The sequence below is a fragment of the Micropterus dolomieu genome, linkage group LG19 (assembly GCF_021292245.1).
Source record: "Micropterus dolomieu isolate WLL.071019.BEF.003 ecotype Adirondacks linkage group LG19, ASM2129224v1, whole genome shotgun sequence".
Classification (NCBI taxonomy): domain Eukaryota; kingdom Metazoa; phylum Chordata; class Actinopteri; order Centrarchiformes; family Centrarchidae; genus Micropterus; species Micropterus dolomieu.
Genome location: NC_060168.1, coordinates 26518274 through 26537586, shown reverse-complemented (window position 1 = coordinate 26537586; position 19313 = coordinate 26518274). Strand labels below are relative to the sequence as shown.

Sequence of the window (19313 nt, the reverse complement as noted above, 5' to 3'; positions counted from 1 at the left end):
ACCCGTTCAGCTGGAGCTTAGTCGTAGACAAATCCACCCACTCACTGTTTAGTCTTTTGTCCTCTGTGAGGATGTTTTCAAATGTCATCCTGATGACAAGCAATGTTGTGAGAGCAGAGGAGACCAGGCTGGCTGCTGCTTTTGTGTTACAGGCTTCTCAATGGGGCAGACAGGCGTGCACACAAACGCACTGCGATCACACTGACACACAGCCATTCATATGCTCTCTTCCCGTCTCAGTCTCACACTCTCTTGATTGTCTCTCTCTCTCTCTCTCTCTCTCTTTCACAACATTGCTATCACTAGGACTGGCTGGATTAGCATAGTAATGTGTCTTGTTGCATCACACTGGCTGTAATCAATTTACAGCCGGTCATCCAGTGTGTATAGCTGTAGACATTTACACTGGTCCGCTGTTTGTTAATCATGTCCAACAGCATTTCCTCTTAAGACCCCTTTAGTCTGCTCTTTAGGAAAAAAAAGAACACAAATGGCAGACATGAAAAACATCAGCACCAGAATTACTTTAAATGCAGAGTGCAAAAAAAATGTCCAGTGCAGGGATTTGTCTCGGTGATACTGGTATACACAGATTCTGACAACAATCAGTTTCACTCTCTTGTAAAAAACAATATAAATGACTGAAATATAGCTGACTTTCTAGTTTTAAACCACCCTCGGTGTGCCATATGTTTCTGGTAATTATATGTTCATTCAGATTGTTCAGTGAGTTACACATGTTTTTATTTAGATATTAAATTATGCCCTCTCTATCAGTTTTCAATGTTATCATAGGCTCTGTGGCACTGTGCAGATGTGCCTTTGGGGTTTTTAGTTCAGGTGTCTTCGACTTGGAGGCCATGAGAACATTATGTACTCATATCTTTGCATAAATAAAAGCCCAGGTAGATGTGAGACCTTTATTTACAGGCAAAATTGCCTCCACATCATCTCTGCAACTTGCAGTCACCTCCCCACAAACACACACATACATGAACTCCCACGTCCCTTTCTGTCTACCTCATCAGCTTGCATCCACTTACACTTAACTCCCCAGATAGCAGTGTGTATTTGCCTGTGTCTGACTACACGTCTGCCGCCTCCAACGTTGTGCAAGTTTTGACCTCAATTCATACCCAACTGCATATTATAGATTCTGCCGCAGCTACAGCACAGATTGTTCCAGATTGAAGAATCTGAACTTCTCAAGGTTGCGGACGACCGGGGCATTGTCATTCTAGCAGTGACACACTGTAACCTTTAAAAGGAATCCCTGTCTGTCCATGACTCCACGTGTCAGTCAGGGCATCGAGGAGCCAGACGATCCAAATCTGACATTTGTTCTTTTTAGTCAAGAATTGATCAGAGCAGGTTCAAGCCCAGAGATAACCTCATAGGAGATAGGAGGCAGCTGAAATATCAGCAACATGGTGGAAACATGAGCAATGTATTATGGTGTAGGTTTATGATGTGTCATTTCTGTTAAATGTATTTTACAGATACCTGATTTACTTCATTAGTATGCTTTTGGACCACTAAGAGTTGAAAGTCCTCATAAACAACGTTTAGTCCAACTAAAAGAATATTATAGTTAATTAAATAGTTTTCATTAACTATAATACAGCTTCCCTAGCTTTTTGACTCACCGTTCCTATCAGATAATCAGGGAAATTCTGTGTCACTACATGGATTTTCAGTCCTTAACTGCTGAGCTTCAGATTATGCACCCAATTAGCTGTTCTTTGGCTCTTTTAGTACAAATTCACTGTCAGGATTTAAAAAGCCTTTGCAAAACTTACATGGAAACTTCACAGATGCCGCACAAATAATTGATGAGCATACACTGCTTTATCAGTTTATTGGTGTATTTAAATTAGTGGTTACCATGGTAACCCGCTCCTCCCGGGATCTATAGAACACATAAAAGAGTCTAAAACGTTATTTAAGTCTTTTAGCAGAAAGTGGAGGATGAGCGGTGCTTTCTCTACACCTTACTCTCTGAAATTAAACTCTTTCATGATGTTGTAAACATTTGTTTGTTTAAAGTGGTATTTATATAACTATTTTTTCACTTTAATTTTTTATATTATATATGTTGCAATTGTTTACTGCTGCAATGGCAATATTTTGTTGCTAGATTACTTTGTAAATTATTGTTTTTAGTGGATGTTTTAAACCACTTGAACTCACATCTTATACAGGAAAGTATTTTTAACTTTTAATTTGGTAATAACAGATCGCAGGAGAGTAAACCTAGACGAGCAAGTGAATTTGTAACACTTATCCCACTTTATTTAACCTATGTTGAGGTGTTCTTCAGCAAGGCACTCAACCCACACTATTCTAATTCTAATGATATTGTGATGGTGCTGGCCAGGTTCTCTCCGGTTTTAAGGAGAGAGTTCATGCAGAGTGAACCTCAAAATAAATAAAAAGGGTTGTGTTGAACTAGTTTATTCTAGTTTTTTATTAGTGTTTTTAATTAGTCATGTTTTACTGTCATGCATATGCTCAACTCCTAAAGTAATCCTGGTGAATGATTTAAGACTTTAATTATAGTTATCTATTATGTGAAAACAAGAGTTCTTAATCAACAAAACTGAATGGCAATTTGTTTAAAAATGAACAAATTCCACAGATCAGGATTGGATGAGCATTTGCAATGCATGGTCAATCTGTCCAATTTCCCTGGCCATCCCTATAAGCCTGGAGGCATTTGGGTATTAATCTCTAAGTAGTGGCAAGAGTGGCAACAAGGCTTAATTCATTTACTTAAGAGCTTTTCATGTGGGGTTTAAAAGTTAATAGGACGATCACTCCATAGTGCATTTGATTAAACACTCTTAATTACCCCAGGTATAATGGGCTATTAGCAAAGGCCCAGTTGTAAAAGGGCAAGTGGGAGATGATTGTTTTTATGAGGTACTTTTTGTTCACCTTTTCCAATGTCACGATACTGAATATTGGAATTATAACCCAGTTCCTCTTACAGTGTGATACACATGGGAGTTAATGGTATTGTAGGATGTCTGTGTCTCAGTCATCCAGGTCATAGTTATCCAAGGAGGGTTGAAACAAGGGCAACTGGACTTCGTTGAAGATGTGTGAAGAGGTTTCGCCTCTCATCTAAGAAGCTTCTTCAGTTGTAGGGTGTACTATTACAGGCTGTTGAGGGCAGATTGGGGACAGGAACAAATTGGGGTCTTTTATCCAACTAAATAACATTTTGACAAAGATGGACACATACAGTGAGCCGTTGCAGAGATCAAGCCTTTGACTTTTGGGATGCTGTATTGAATCTTTTCTCCTAATTGTTTTTGTTTTCTTCACTGCAGGCATTTTCTTTTTAAAACGGGTACAGGAACGACACCTTTCTTTGGTGCAGCGGCCCCAGGTTACACCATGGCAACCGGGACAGTTTACTCCACACCGGCTCGCCCTTTACCCAGAAACAGCCTGTCCAGAGGGGCTTTCAAGTTCAAGAAGTCGCCTAAACATTGCTCCTGGAAGTGCACCGCCCTGATTGCTGTGGGGATAGCTGTGGTTCTGTCCATCATTCTCTGCTACTGCATAGGTAAGGTTGAGATCAGACTGTAATCTAGTTGGATCACATACATAAGAATAATTATCACTGATTATGTGTTCTGAAATCACAAACACAGCCAAATTACATCATTAGATTAAACAGTGTGTGACAGATTATGGGATTAAGATTATTACTAAGATTATCATATTAATTAGAGCTATACACCAGCTAGTTTAGTCTCTTTTAAACAAACACATGTCAAGAGTCAGACTTATAGTAAGTCACAAAAATTGGGATGTGAGGCTGGACTTGGATTTAACTAATTTAAAACTTGACTCCCTGAGGTCTTGACTTGACACTTAGAAACTCTTTGATTTGAGACTTCAACAAAACCCAGTAACAATAAAAAATAAACAAGACATCAACAGCCAGTCCTTGCATATTTAGTTAGTAGACCTATGTGTAGCTGGGACTTGGTCCTGGCAATGGAAAAAACTTAATTCAAAAACAATAAACTCAATTAAAACTCAATAAAAAATAAATAACAGCCATAGTCAGTCTTTGCATATTTAGTTATTAGACCTGTGCGCTGAAGGGACTCTGTCCCAGCAATGGAAAAAAACTCTTTGAAAGGAAAATGTCAAAACCATAAACCATGCCATTTGAATGGTCATCATTCAAACCTGAAAGTGTTTAATCTTGAATTGCAATTTGTTTATTAAGAGTTATGATTTGATGACTTGGGCTTGCTGTCACTTAGTTAAAGCTTGATTTGGACCTACCCCAAATCACTTTATGACTGCTCACATCTCACTCTTACTGTCTCGCTTTTACCCATGCATTCTCTCCAACTCTTACAATTCTGTACAGTTAACAACACTTGAGCCTTATCAGTTCAAGCCACACTGCTACTAGCCTTTTAAAATACATCTGTCCTTCAAACTTCCAGGCCACACCAGCTCCACTGTAACAATTAAAAAAAAGTCCTCTCTTTACCTCCTCACTTTGGTCCACTTAGAAAGTTCAGTCCCTGATTGTGTCTGGAAGCAGTTCAGGAGGTGAAAATTATCCGTAAACTGCTCACATTACCAGACATTTAAGGCTGAACATCTGTACCGTCGGAGGGCTTAGACCAGAACTTTCCCCTTGATTTTCTGGAGCGGCAATTCAGAGAAAATATACATACCTGAGCCTGGCATGAGGATATTTACACATCCTACACATGACTCTTTGAGCGGATGCAAGTTAAGACTATTAGATGCTGACATTATGGACTATTTACATCTTAAAACTGCATTTGGAACAAATCAACCATGTAGCCAGACAAAATTATCAATACATCAAGGCTTTGGCCCAAATATTGCCACTTAATACTATGTAATTGTCAGATGTGGAGGTGCAGCACAAGCTGTCACCCCTGTATGTGAAAACCAGTAGTTTTTGTGCCAGAAGCTATTTATTTCTTTCTGTTCTAGGGAGAGAAAACATGACTCTATTATCTTTGGTGCCATTAGACAATCTTTAGACATGTCATTCGGTCAAACGGAACCAATGATAGACAAGCTGCCTAGTGTGATGAAGCCGACATGCCTCTTAATCTGTATGAAATTTCATCTCTGCCAGGGGTATTTCTATTTCACTGCCTTTTCCTTTTTGCAGAAATTGCAGATGTCCTGATATGATTCAGTAGCGTATGTCTGACTAAGCTCCCAGTCAGATAGGCAGATATGGCCCCAGTACAGTTTCCATCAAGACATTCCTGTCTGTTTCCTTTTGACAGAGGGTGGTGCATCATCCCCGCATTTCTGATCCCCAGTTCACAGAACGTCAGCCAATTTATGACCTCAGGGGTTTCTTTTAAAACACAGGCAGGGAGGTTCAAATGGCCAGCACAGATGGCAACATCAAAATGAAACACAAGTTGAGGAGCTGAACTCTTAAAACAAAGGAAGCGGTCCCAAACACTTGAACTTTAAGGAAGACCTTGGTTCACAAAGTCTTTGTTGTGCTAGAACCAAAACTGGCTCATTCTGTCAAACAGGAAATGCTTTTATCTCGGTCAGGAAGATAAACCAATGCTCATCCTCTCCCCCTCCTTTAGGCAGTATTTCCTATGAGAAGGCTTTCGAAGGTTTTTTTTTTTATTTAAAAAAAAATCTTTTTTACAGCGTGTCAAAGCTGACTTCTTGCTAACCTTTAGAATCTTGACCACAGCAATAAACCCGTTACAGATTCATCTCTCCTCATGCCCTCCCTTGTCATCCAAGCCCTTAATCTTTACACTGTGCCTTTCTCCCTGAGCGGATATATAAGTATTCATCCAGCTTGGAGGCAGGGGAAATGTGACACAGTTGTATAAGGAGAAATATGGGGTTGTTGGGAAGATCCTATAACCAGTGTTTTATTGGTGAATAGAGAGGGGAGTGCTCTCTTGGAGGAGAGGTCATAAATGCGCCATATCAATATCAATATTCACAGTCCCTTTATTGACTAAACTGTTTTGATATTTGTTGTCGTTCATGATCTCGTATCATAAAATTAGTATATATACATATTTTTTATAACTTAGCTGCTCCTCTGTTTGTAAGAGTCAGTTGCTATTTTTATTTATTCTTGTATTCATGATAGATCTGCTCAGTTTACACAAGAAAAACGTCAATTGTTCAGCTGTTGTCACTAACAGTTCTAGCCGATTGGATTCATTTACAACAATTTCATCCCAACAATCACCAACTTGTTTAATTGTAGACCTGTTGGGAAATGCATTTTTGGCCTGATCCCAGAGTGTATGCCTGGTGCTTCAGCTTTTGGTGTGCGTGTGTGTGAGTTAAACAGATGCAGCCCTCTGCCACTTGCCTCAGGTGTCTGAGAGTGTTTCCACCACTTCCTCTCTTTCATCCGCCGCCAATTCACCTGCCAGGTGCAATGACTCAAATAGCTACAATGTGCACTCATACTTTTCCAGTGTCAGTTCGCAGTCCCATTAGTACAAAGACAAATACAGGCACAACTGCATCTGTTATATGTTATGTTAAATGGGACTGTGTTTAAAGTTAACTGTACCATATTGCAAAATGTTTGTTCTATAATGTAGCTCAGGTTAGGTCTAATACACCTTGTGCTATTTTAGAAACAAATACTTCAGATAAAATGTTTTATTAAAAGAATTTGAAGTATAGCCTGCTCATAAATTGGACCCTGGCTAACAGACAACAGCAGGTCCTGTAATTCAAATGAGGGAAACCTGCTGAGGTGAGGCTTTCCAGTTCCAGTTCTGCAAACTAGCCTGATTGGAAGGATTTCAACAATTGTTGAGATAGAGGGAGGCCAATCAGGACCGAGTCCAGCTTTGATGCTCTGATTGGATGTAGAGACAGCATGTGGATTTTTGGAAATGCACTTTAAATTGAACTCCTCAAACAAAACAAATGCAACAATGTCCTCGCTGAACACATTAGATCAAAATGTTTATAAGGAGGAGATGATATACTTGACCTGATGTCTGACATTAGCTTTTTAATATATAAAGAATGTATTAATTAAAAGTGTATTTAAATGAAGCATTAATTATTTTCGCTTTGTACAAGTACACCTCACAGATTTATAAGAAACTAATTCCCTGAAACCTTGTAACACAAATTTTATATTTTGTGGAAAAGGAGAACATCAATTTGGGGTTCTGTTTTTAGTGAAGGCTGGTTGATTAAAGTGATGAAAATGATTAAAATGATTTTGTTTTTAACAAGGCCGTACTGGTTATCAGAGGAGAGTGGATGATACAGGTGGCTCCACTCATAAGTGAGGAGCACTGTGTTGGAAAAAGGGCTGCTTCTGATTCTAATCTAATACTAATAAGAAATTCCATAAATCCCACAGAGACAGTGAGCTGGCTTCAATTGCCACAGGACCAAAAAACAAACCCTGTCTTGGTCGATTTTGTGTTAGAGATGTTGTCATTCCATTTGAGGTTGTTGCAGATACTATCCCAGAAAACAGGAACATCTTAGCCATGCTCTGAGCTCTGCGGCTTATTTTTGAGGAGTCCCCCGGGGACGTTTCTGGGGAGATGTGCAAGCAGGTTCCAGCATAAAACAATGTTTATCTCAATAATTTTGAGGCTGTTGAGCTCCAAGTTGTTGTTGGCACACCGTGACTCCAGATGGGCCACCTCTCTCTCTGGTAAATGGACTAATTATTCTTGGTGACGATGGCCATCAGAAGGGCGTCCTTTGCATATTTTAACAGAAAACACTCAAGAAGTTGAAAACTTATTTATTGTTTTAAAGTCTTAGGTGCTTGCTTAGCTGAATAATATTATTTTTTTCATTTAAGGAAAGAATATGACATTCACCTATTCACAGCACAATTACCACTGTGTTTCCCAGGTAACAAGACCACCAAGAATCATGTGAACAAGATGGGGAATTTGCTCTGAGAGCAGCCAGGAGGATTTTCTGTGGCTCATGTTGCATTTTCCAGTGCAGAAGTGTTAGTGCTTCTGTACACTAAATACCATGTGGATGCCAGGGCTCAAACAAACATATAAACTTACAAATTCCACCTCCGATTCATTGTCAGTGGGGGCGTTCCACAGGGCAAATTTGACTTTGAGTCAGTGATTAGAGGCTTTTTCAGCTTCTTGCTCAGGAAGAGAATTGCACATGGCCCATAAATATTAATTGAAGCAGGAATAACATGCAAATTCATAAATTGAGGGCTATTCACCTCAAAGCAATTTGTTGATGAGGTAAGTAGGGATTCAGGCCCTAGTGCACTAAGAGCAGTGAAGAGGGGAAGGCTCTTGGTGGTTCTGTGGTGTGTCTGATACACAAGAGCCCATTGCCACACAGTTTCTTTTAGGGCTGCAGCTAACGATGATTTTAGTATTCAAAGCTTCTATAGATTATTTTAACGATTCATCGATGCGTCGTTTAAGAAGTACTTTTGCTTGGCGGCTTGAAGTCGTTGTGGCGCTCACTCTACGTGACTGATCGTGATAGGGGGCCACACACTACACGAGCTGACAGCGGCCAGTGTCGTGTCCCCCGACGCTGGTCTCCAAACAATGTTTTGTCAAGAAAACACACGTGAAATGTGAAACGCGAACTGAGCGATCCTGAACACGAAACAGCTGTTGTTTGTTGTTATAAAGATAGCAATTATAAAGACAAAGAATATGGGTGAAAGGATGGATTAGCACACGCAAGTAGCAGGGATTGTCTGAGCTACAGAGAGAGCTGGAGGTGAGTTAAAAGGTGCAGCTCCACGACACCCAGTTAAAGCTTAATGTATACTCTTGTGTAGGGTCTACGCACGTAGCCAGGCATTTGTACTTGTGCGTCTGTGTGTCCGTCGATCTGCAATTACACCCCCAAACACTAGACTGCAGTAGCGCTACACTGTGTTGACTTTTGCCAGCCGAGCAGGCTAATTTCCGGTTTAGCCCTCTGCTAACAAAAAACAAAAAATTGTATACGTGCGGCTGGTGTAGCCTTTTCAAATGTCATCAACCGGTTACTTCAAAGCACGGGCACTTCCTGTCGGCTCTGAGGCATTGTGAGGCTACCCAGTTGACCAATCACAGAGCTTACGGTCCACATCGACTTGACGTGTTGTTACATTTTTGATGAAGTGCATGTCAGGCTAGGCCGTAGGTGACGGCGTAGGGTAGGGGGCTACGCAGAGGCTATACCGTCGTTTTCATGCAGATGTATAAATTGCACTTAACTCTTGACTGTGACGTTACAGCTCACAGGCCAAAAAGGAGAACAACAAACGCACGTGGTCACATTTTCAGCTGAGGTCTGTGTCTTACATTGGCTAGCCTTCAACTCAACAATCAATCATGATTTCAGTTAAATGCTAAAGTTGCTGTTACTGTTACCTTGTCTGTGGTCCGCTGGCAGAACACTGGGTGCTTTCTGATCAGATGCTGTCGTGCTGTTGCCGAGGCAACATAAGTTTTGTTTTACGGTGGACAGACGGTAACATTACAGAGTTGTTTTTTTCTATAGCTTGAAATAATCCCATACTTTGGACACTTATTTCTTTGTCCCTCCTCTTCCTCCACTTTGCAAACAGCGCTATCATAATCACGTCATGTTCACAGCGTAAGCGCGATGTGCGACAGTAATAAATGTCTGTCCGAAACAGTGTGCTGTATAGTTATATAGATTAAAGCTAGCTAAGTTTCAAGTGGACAGATCCCTGATGACATTGTTTTATAAATCTTTTATTGAGTCCGTCTTTACTTTTTCATGTATTTGCTGGTATGCTTCTCTTAGTTTAAAACGGAAAAACACATTAGCAATGGTAAATAAAGTTAGCAGCAAAATCATTGGGATTCAGCAGATAAAACTAACTGAACTGTACAATAGACATGTGCTTAAAAAGGCAGAAGTCATCATGTCTGATAGTTCTCACCCCCTGCATGCAGAATTTAAGATGCTGCCTTCTGGTTCCCGCTTCAGTCAACCACGAGCCAAAACAAAAAGATATAAATTCTCCTTTGTACCCTCTGCTATCTCTCTGCTTAACTCTGTAAAGAATAGGTAACGTCTGCAGCTCACTTGAAATTAAACTTTTAATGTTGTGGTATTCATTTACCCATTGGTCTGACCCTGTATTTTTAATCGATGTTGCCGTCTTTGTTGTCATGTACTGTATGTCAACTTCTTTGCTACTGCAGCAAAACTAATCGCCCCTGTGGGACAAATAAAGGTCTTGAACTTGAACTTAAACAAAGCATCGATGAAAAGAATTTGTGTCAATGCATTTCATTAATCGATTTAATCGATGAATTGTTTCAGCACTAGTTTCTTTGGTGATATAATATTATAAAGATATTATAATATAAAGTAATATTATTACTTTATTAAGGAGTAATAAGTAACTAGTAATATATTACAATTTCAGAGTAACTTGCCCAACACTGTCCACCAGCAGCAGCATAATGTTGCTTGAAACTTGGATGGCAAGCTAGCCAACAAACTAACAGAAAACGACGCAAGAGCACTTACAGTAACGTTGCCAATGTCCGAGTATCTCCTTAGTGTGCTAAAATTAGCTAGCTAGCTATAAAAAAGATTTATAGCTAGTGGCTAAACCTCTGTCTGCGAAACCTCTGGCTGATTTTGCCAACTTTGCTAACACAGCCAAACATCAAGCAAGCACAACAACACAAGACATAGCAAGCTAGCTAATAAGTTATTACTTAATAGTCCAACAGAAAGATGGCCAGTTCAACATCCATCCTAATGCCAGTCCGATTTACCCTTGTCCGGCCTCGTGCTCTGTCAGTCACTCTTTCATTTTCTCTTCCTCGATTCCTCCGACATCATCTTCGGTCTGTTTGCAGCCTCTGCCATGCTTTCCATACTGAGAATACAGAGCTAGCTTCTTCCAAGGAACTTCCATTGTACATTCTATACTTTTTTCTACTTCTTATAGCTTGCTTGCCGAAGAGTTTTGTTGATCTGTTGTGGTGCCGTAAAGCATTACTCATGATAGAAATCCTGCCGGGGATTTAAATATTACATAGTGCCATAGAAAGCTCCCCCGGCCCGGAGCAGCAGTGATAGAGACATCATTCTCCCTATTACAAGTGAGTGTACCATCAAAATGATTTTGAAGCTGTTATTTTAAGATAAAATACTACATAATGTATGTTGTTTTAAACATTAGCATTTAGCATCATCACTATGAGCATGTTAGCATGTTGATGTTTATCAGCCTCAGAGATCTGCTTGCTTGGCTGTAAAAATTTTTTCAGGCAGAGGGTAAATTCACTTTGGGTTAATGCTCTTCAGTTGATCTATGCAATTTGGTACCCAGTTCAGCACACAGTGTTTATTCTAAGGATTCTAGAGCGTTTCCTCAGTTTAAAGCCACCAACAAATTAATCTAAGAAATTAAAATATTTACGCAGTAAGCAGTTTGGTATTTAAGTTGGTATTTAAATGTATGAGTTTTACCGTTGAACTAGACCAAGGAGTATGCTCTGCATTAAGTGTTAGGGACAAATTAGAATCTTTTTAGAGGATTTGTCTGATTCTTGGCAAATGTGAAGTTGCAGATTGTGTCTATATCTGTCTGGATTGCCTGTGATTTCATACATCCGTCCTTGGATTGATCTGCATCTGGTTGAAGTTGGTGAAAGATTTAGAACATTACGAAGCCATTCTATCAATAAAAACAGGGCACCTTATTGATGTAGCAAATATGAGAAGCAAAAACAGAACAAAAGTGCACAGATCTTGCAGGTTTTTCACATTGGGAGGCACTGTCAGACTTGTCCATTCAGAATGTTTAGAAAAGTCAGACTTGTCAAAAATATTGATGGACCAGTCAGCATTCATTTCTGTTGCTGGTGATGTTGTTTGTTTGTTCCACTGGCAACTGAAATGGATTCTGACACGGAGGGTGATGCTGGCTGCACTGGGTAGCCAAACATTATCACTCAATGTTAAATATGCATTATTGGATTGGAATTCAAGGCTACGGAGCACCTGTTTATTTGATCTACGAAGGACAGTGCTTTATATATCCTCACTAAACTGATGCCAAGTATATTCACCAGCAGGCTTTAAAGAAACCACATGCACTGTTTCTTAACAAAGCACGATTGATACACTGTCCATACTAGTTTTCCATCTCTCTTTTGGTCTCCCTTACATTTGATATTCTCTCTGGCCCCACACTCACCTCTCAAGTTATTTGCTGCAGTCGATATCCATCTTCCCAGCAAGCGACGAGTGTTGGAGAAAAGTTCCTCTCGCAGATCAAATGGTCGGAAATCAAGATGCTTCCTCAGCATGTTCCCTGGCTGGTGACTTTGAAGGAGATTGGCCCTCTCGCTGCGCACACAGAAGCACCTCAGTTTTCCAAAACAACAAGAACACAGTTTGATTGTGTCCAATACTGTGACAAAGCTGGTTGGCTGAATGAAGCCAAACACAGTTTAGTTATGTAAGAGAACTTGAGGAGTGTTGCAGCATCTTACACTCTACCTCCTCATGCTGTGACTGTCTGGCTCAATAAACTGCCTTACACTTTCTTCAAAGTCTTTCTGTCTCTTCCTCTATCTTACTCTTTCACACAGATGTTACTGCATTTCCGTGTCCTTCCTACTTTGTATTAGACTTGGTGAGGTTTTTTGTGTCAAAATAGGTGTTTGTGTGTAGTCTCTAGAACGTTAATGAACAACACTCCCCAAGGAAACATGCTAGAGCAACAGGGTTCTTAAGTATTGATTGAAATGACATTGTCTGGCCTTTATTGGTGCTGTGTTTACACAAAAGCCACCCATGGCAGAGTAGCCTCAAAAAACAAAACGTGAAATGAAATGTTGGAAGTTAAACTGTTTGTTTTTTTATGCCTGCACTGAATACATCCATTATGCTCTCCCACAGGTCTTTTGTGCTCAAGTGGCTTGATTGTTTTTGCTTATTTGTTTATCAATTTCTACAAGCCCACGCAGCTTTTTTGTGTATTTCACAGCAATGCACCTTTTCGGCCTCAATTGGCAGCTCCAAGAGTTGGACAACCAGCCGGCTTTTGAAAACGGAGGAGTTGGGAAGACGGGGCCCACTCAGTCGAGCATAGTGACTGCTCTGGCTGCTGACGGTAAGGAAAGGACTGACATCTGAATAAACCGCTTTTTAACATTCAAATAAGACTTAAAGTATTAATTACAAGATTAATACTGTTTATTATTTTGTTGGCTCCCCAGTATCTTAGAAATATTTTGGTCATGGTTATTGGCATTGCTTTTTTAAAAATACATTGTGCTATCAGGGTTAAGTTTTTCTTTTCAGAAATGAAAATAATAAACTTAACACATTGATGGCTTGGCAAAAACAGGGTGTTGACCAGTTGTCTGATAACCTTGGATGAAGAAAATGTACAAATAACTAAACTTGTCAGAAATTAAGAAAATAAGGCCAACTGTAATGAATGCTTTTTGAAATTAAATGCTAATTTAAAAAAGGTTAAAGGCTCCTTTTAAAGCACCAAAATTCTAATTATTTAAAACAAGTGATGGTTCAAATGATAATGATATGTTTAAGAAAGACAAATTGCAACAGCAAAACATTTGGCCCCATGAATGACAGAGTGAAATGTTTGATGCTCGATGCCCAGTCAGCCTGTAGAATTTATAGACATCTTTCACCTTCTGAATATTAATTGACTGATTCCAGACAGCTTTGTACTGCCTAATCATAATCTTGGACTATTGTGTATTCAACAACAAGCATGCAGGCGATCTCAGCTCACCTTACAGCAAAAGCCACCAAATTAATCTTTAAGCACACTGAGGTATTTAAAATGCACGGCCACGAAAGCATTAATTGAGTTGAGTAGGCCAGGCAAAAGCTCAATTGTTTAAACTCAGCTAGATTTAAATCCTCATAAGCACTGCTAATTAAGATAGCATGAGGCAGGTTTTGGACTGTTTAAAGGCAATCAATAGCCGGCTATTATTCTCCCCAGAGGTAAACTTGGCTTCCAGTCTTCACTTTGACTGAAGCTAAAGTGACAGGCAATGGCCTCATTACACACACAACACAGGGATGCAAATAGTGGAGGTCTGGAGCAAACAGGTACACTCACAGCTACAGTATACACAGGTCCACACACAAACACATCTTGCGAAATGCAGGAGCAAAGGTTGAGTTGTTATTATGTTGCACGACAACTCTGCATCACCGGCCTGGCAGGTCATTGCCACACTAAACTGTAAAGAGTACAGCTGTATTCCTTCTGTACCAGAGCTTTAGACATCAAGGACTTGAAAATGCTTTACAGATTTGTCTAACAATGAAATCTGTTCTTGTAATGGCACTTTGCAGACTACAGTTTTTCATGTTAGCATTAAACTGGCCATCTCTCCATCTTTGGCACTGTAAGGACACAGTTTAAGGACATCATTCGCAAAATTGTTTTGATTTGCTGTTATTGCATTGCAAGGTAATGCTCAGTATATCTGACAGATTCCATTTAGACCTTATCTGAGATGAAGCCTTACTCTATGAGTCACCAGGGCAAGAGAAGAGATGGGAGATACATCCTGTTGGACTCTTGTAAAAAGCCAATAATATCTGGCAATTTTTTTTAGGTGAGCAGTGCATCATGGACCACAGGGGAGCCATTACTTTTAAACATGTCTTGCTTGGTCACTGCTCATTTGGAAAAGATATGACTATCTTATTGCTAAGTATCTGCATGAATAAGATCACACTGGAAAGCAAAAGATAGGATGCGTCAATTTCTGAAATCCAGAGATCAAAGACACAAAAACCAAGATTGTATTTTAGATGTGCGTGTGAAGGTTTCAGCTGATGGCATGAAAGGCTTTGTGATGACCAATTCACCTTATCCGTGCTGTTTGTGATTCTTGAATACCTTACATAATCTGGGTGGGGATGTGTTTCTGTCTTCTAGGAAGGACAAGTGTCCTTCATCAGGAGAACAACTCCATCGATACTGGACAGGTCGACATAGGGAAGAGAGTGGGTCAGAGTGTCCCACCAGGGATGTTCTGGCGTTCTCAATTAAGCATGGAGCAACCACGCTTCCTGAAGTTCAACATCTCTGTACAGAAGAACGCACTGATTGGAGTCTATGGACGAAAAGGTCTTGCACCGTCTCACACTCAGGTAAAGCCTTTATAAAAATGTTTTTAAAATCAGGTTAATACCTTTTTAGATTAAAGACACTATGAAAATGATGACGCTTTATCACTCAATGCAATAAAAAGCATTAATCTTTCTTAATTAATTATGTTCAGGGGTTTTGCAGCTATAGCCTTACTTGGCCTGGTATGACCAGTATCTTATTACTTATTACAGTTTACAAGCTTAGACAGAGACAGAGTCAGTTTATTGGCTTTAAGACTCTGACCTCTACTTGTGCTACAGTTAAATCGGTATTTGGTAATTCCACTTTTTGGTCCCTCCTATCAAATCAAACAGTTGTTCTCTTTAACTAACTTGAGGATGATGTCCTGCCCAACATCCTGTTTCTACAAGAATTACATCATTTTAAGGGGTGTAAAAATTATGTCTTTAAACCTACATTATTTATTCATTTGTTTTGACCACTTGGGGACAGTAAAATGCGTAAACATAGAATTAGGTGCGTTCGAGATGACTGCGGCTGACTTTTGCCGACTTGATAGTCAAACGTGAGCAGGGTTGGGGAGTAACATATTACATGTAACGGCGTTACATAATCGGGATACAAAAAAAAGTAACTGTATTCCGTTAAAGTACAGAAAATAAAGATGTAATCAGATTACAGATACATCTGTCCATCAGGAAACGCTGTGAATAACAGAGTTGAGGCAGAGCAGCAGGGGGCCATCAGAGAGAAAATATTTCCATCAAATATGATCCAGTTTCACCTGCTGTAGTGGTGTCATAGTGCAAAGCATAACATATAAATAAAATTAAACATGGATTTTGAGAATAGGAGATTTTGTTATTGTGTGTTTCTCTAAAACTACACTGAGCAGACAATGCATCATTGAAACACTCTTCACTTCATTTGCCTATTTAGCATTGAAGTAATCCAAAAGTAACGTTATCAGATTACATTACTTTTATTTTGTGGTACTTGGATTAAGTTACTGATTACAATTTTAAACAAATTAGTAATTGTACCGGATTACATTTTTAAAGTAATCCTCTCAGCCCTGAACGTGATCTGCAGGTGAAGGCAGGGGCAGGGTATAAAAATGGCGCCGTCATGTCAGACACTTTCTGCCTCTTGGCATTTAAAAGACAAATGCTGAGAAATTAGGCAAAAGGTGGTTGTAACTTTGCGCTGCCAATGAGGTTTCAATGTCATGTGACATGGTGAAGTTATGCGCCAGCGAAAGTCAGACATTATTTCTAACCAGCATGCCTAATGTTAAGTCAAGTATGTATCACTTTAAGTCAGCGCTGCGCAGCGTCGCATGAAGTCAAATGCACCTATTAACATACACTATTCATATGTGATGGTGAATGTGTGTGACTTTCTTTTTAGCCCTGATTTGGTCTCCGCCAACTCCTGAGGGAAATATCTGGCTCTTTAGCTAAGAAACATTCCGCTGTCTTCACCAGCTAGCCAGTAATTGTCTGCCTACCACTTGGTGCTGGGCAGGTAGTGTACAGTGGTCTGTAGGGCTTTTCCGTAAAAAAATAGCTACCTACTGTGTTTGGAAGTGAGCCTGTGAGAGTGGTGAGACAGAACCAAGATAGTAAATTTGTGGGCCGTGAAACCAAAACACTCAGCTAAAACAGGTTGAAATGCTTCATAGAGTGGAGGGGAACAGACAAGTTATTAATAATAATAATTCTCTGTGGGTTAATTGTTACAAGAGCCATGTGATCAGTTGTTAATGTTTGAAAATTATTACAGCAGCTGTACGGATGTAAAGAGACCATTTTACTGTGTCTTGAAGCAGCTTGTTTATAAGCAGAATAAAAACTGTTCATTAAAGTAAAAAAAAAGCTGCATCCAACAATGTAAATAAATATTATTTAATAGGGTTACTTATCTGCCCTTGTGAAATTCCTTATTTCAATTCCAGACATGTATGCATTTGCAAATTAGAACCACACACTAGTTTCTGTTTTCTCCTCTCAGGTTCGATTTGCCTGTGTGAACATGCACGTCTTTCACTTCCACTAAACGTCTACCATTTGCAAATTGAAGTGTTTCCAAAATGTGTCACTTGAATGACATTTCTGGGCATCCGAATGTCCAACTTCTGGTGATGGTGATGGAAGCACTCAGACAATGGCTATTTTCCACCACACTTGACTACAAAAGCTCTTAGCTTCACCTTCTTGACATTCTCTCTTTGTAAAGATGGGCTTCACTCAAGTGTAGACAGTTAGGGCCACCGTTTTATGGAAGAAAGTCCGATGCGAGTGACAACAGGTGAGCACTTTCAAGGTGAGAAAAGGAAGCTCAAAAAAATCAAAGACCAAAAGGTACTAATTAACAAGACACTACTTTTATGTCTCAGGCAATTGTTGCACAGACACTCAAGCTTACCAATGCCGGACATTGTGTCTATTGTGGCCATGTCTAAATTACATGCTTTTCAGAGACCAGGGGCCCAAATCAATGCATTTACTTAACTGAGCATGAAAGACCCCAATGAGAGATATTGACTGTTCGTCGTCACAGTTTAGAAGAAAAGACACCATTTAAGTGCAACAGCCTTTCCACCTTTCTTACATATAGACTTCCTCCATCTGCTATTGAGTGCTTGTCTGCGTTGACACAAACCAAACAAGTCAGAGGAAACAAACTTTTGTGGGTTTTTCTACAAAAAAACGGTTGTAGATCAAGTGCCAGACTAAGTTCACTCAATATAAAGGCTGAAGAATGTACAGGCTCTGAGCGATCCTCCTCTTTCCATGGGGCATCTGGCAGTCTCTCTACGCTTGGTCTCTTGTTTGTTATTCACCGGTATTGTTGGATTGAGATGAGATGGAGGGGGGTTCACACCAGCTCATCGAGATGTAGGCACTTGGCCAGGAGGTTTAGGGCTCGTGGGATAAACTGTTTTATCACTTCCCCCTCAAGCCAACCACACAAAGAAGTCAACTTCCGCCAGGTTAATATCCCTCCACTGCCCCCTGCTCTACTCAAAGGGATTTAAATCACAGTGTTGACTTCACCTGCCCCTTGCTTAACGCTCTCTGTCCTGTTGTATGCAAGTCAACTGAAAGGTTGCTTGGGTCCATGTTTGTCACTTTCCTGAGCTAAATCCTGTTTTAATGTATTTTCTTGTCCCCTTCTGTCAAATATTTCAACATCTATTGTGTTTCTTTGAGGCTGGATGAACATTGTGATTTAAAGCTGCATTAATTAATTTTTGCCACCAGCCAACATACATATGACCAGCTTAAGTTATTTTGGCTGAAGTGTTAGCAAACTGTCAAATTACACATCAAGCAGAGAGTAACATCAGCATTCATTTCAAGTTGTGTTTCTGGCCAAACTCTTCTTTTAGCTCTAGTTTGGTTTCCAGCAACTCTTATGATAAAATTCTGTTTTAGTGGCTACAAATTACCAGCCTGTTGCTAACTTTGTCTACCATTTGGTGCTGAGCAGGTACAATAGTGGACAGTGGGTTTATCATTGTTTTTTTAGCTTCCTCCTGCTTCTGGAATTGGGGTTGGTGAGGGGTTATTTTGATTTCATTGTGGACCATGAAACCAATACAAAGATTTGAAAGAGGCCAAAATGCTCAAAAGTGTATTTACAGTTCATCAAAGCTGTGTGCAAACAGCCTTATCTCTCAAAAAACTGCTACAGTGCCACTCTGTATGCATCACACTCCTAAGCAGTCTCTTTTCCACCTGAGTCTTCACTATAGACTCAGTACATCTGTGTAGCTAACTTCTGATTTAGCCAGGGGATCTGTCTGCATCTGCTGCGCTCCTCTGCAGCCTATTACCTGTTTGGGGATTGCTGGTATGTGTTACAGTGTTTTCTGCTGCAGTGCTCTGTACCCTACAGCTTCAGTCAAAAATGAGGTTCAGGTGTTGAGCAGGTGCACTGAGAGCAGATGCGCCGCTTTACTCGTTTCACTTGGCAGGAATAACTCGTTACTCCTTGTTTACCCTGTAAATCAGTGTTTGTTTGACAAAAAAATATAGAGACTGTTAACGCTGCATTCCCAACATATAGGAAAGAAAAAATAGCCTTTTAAATATAGCATGTATGTACTGTGTATACTGTAGTATACTTTACATCTGTAAAATCTGACCTTACCAGCAATGAC

At 39.9% G+C, this 19313-nt stretch overlaps 1 protein-coding gene across 4 annotated transcripts in view; it reads left to right on the top strand.

Annotated features, from left to right (window-relative positions):
• si:dkey-237h12.3 (teneurin-3) overlaps window positions 1-19313 on the top strand; it is a 135099-nt gene that overhangs the window by 54760 nt on the left and 61026 nt on the right. For 3 of the 4 annotated variants that reach the window (XM_046030484.1, XM_046030485.1, XM_046030486.1), the window contains exons 4-6: window positions 3336-3574; window positions 13025-13150; window positions 14969-15183. In XM_046030484.1, the coding sequence (XP_045886440.1) occupies window positions 3336-3574; window positions 13025-13150; window positions 14969-15183 (580 nt within the window). Of the gene's footprint in view, window positions 1-3335; window positions 3575-11055; window positions 11130-13024; window positions 13151-14968; window positions 15184-19313 lie in introns of those variants that run through there. The other variant, XM_046030487.1, reaches the window with a different exon arrangement.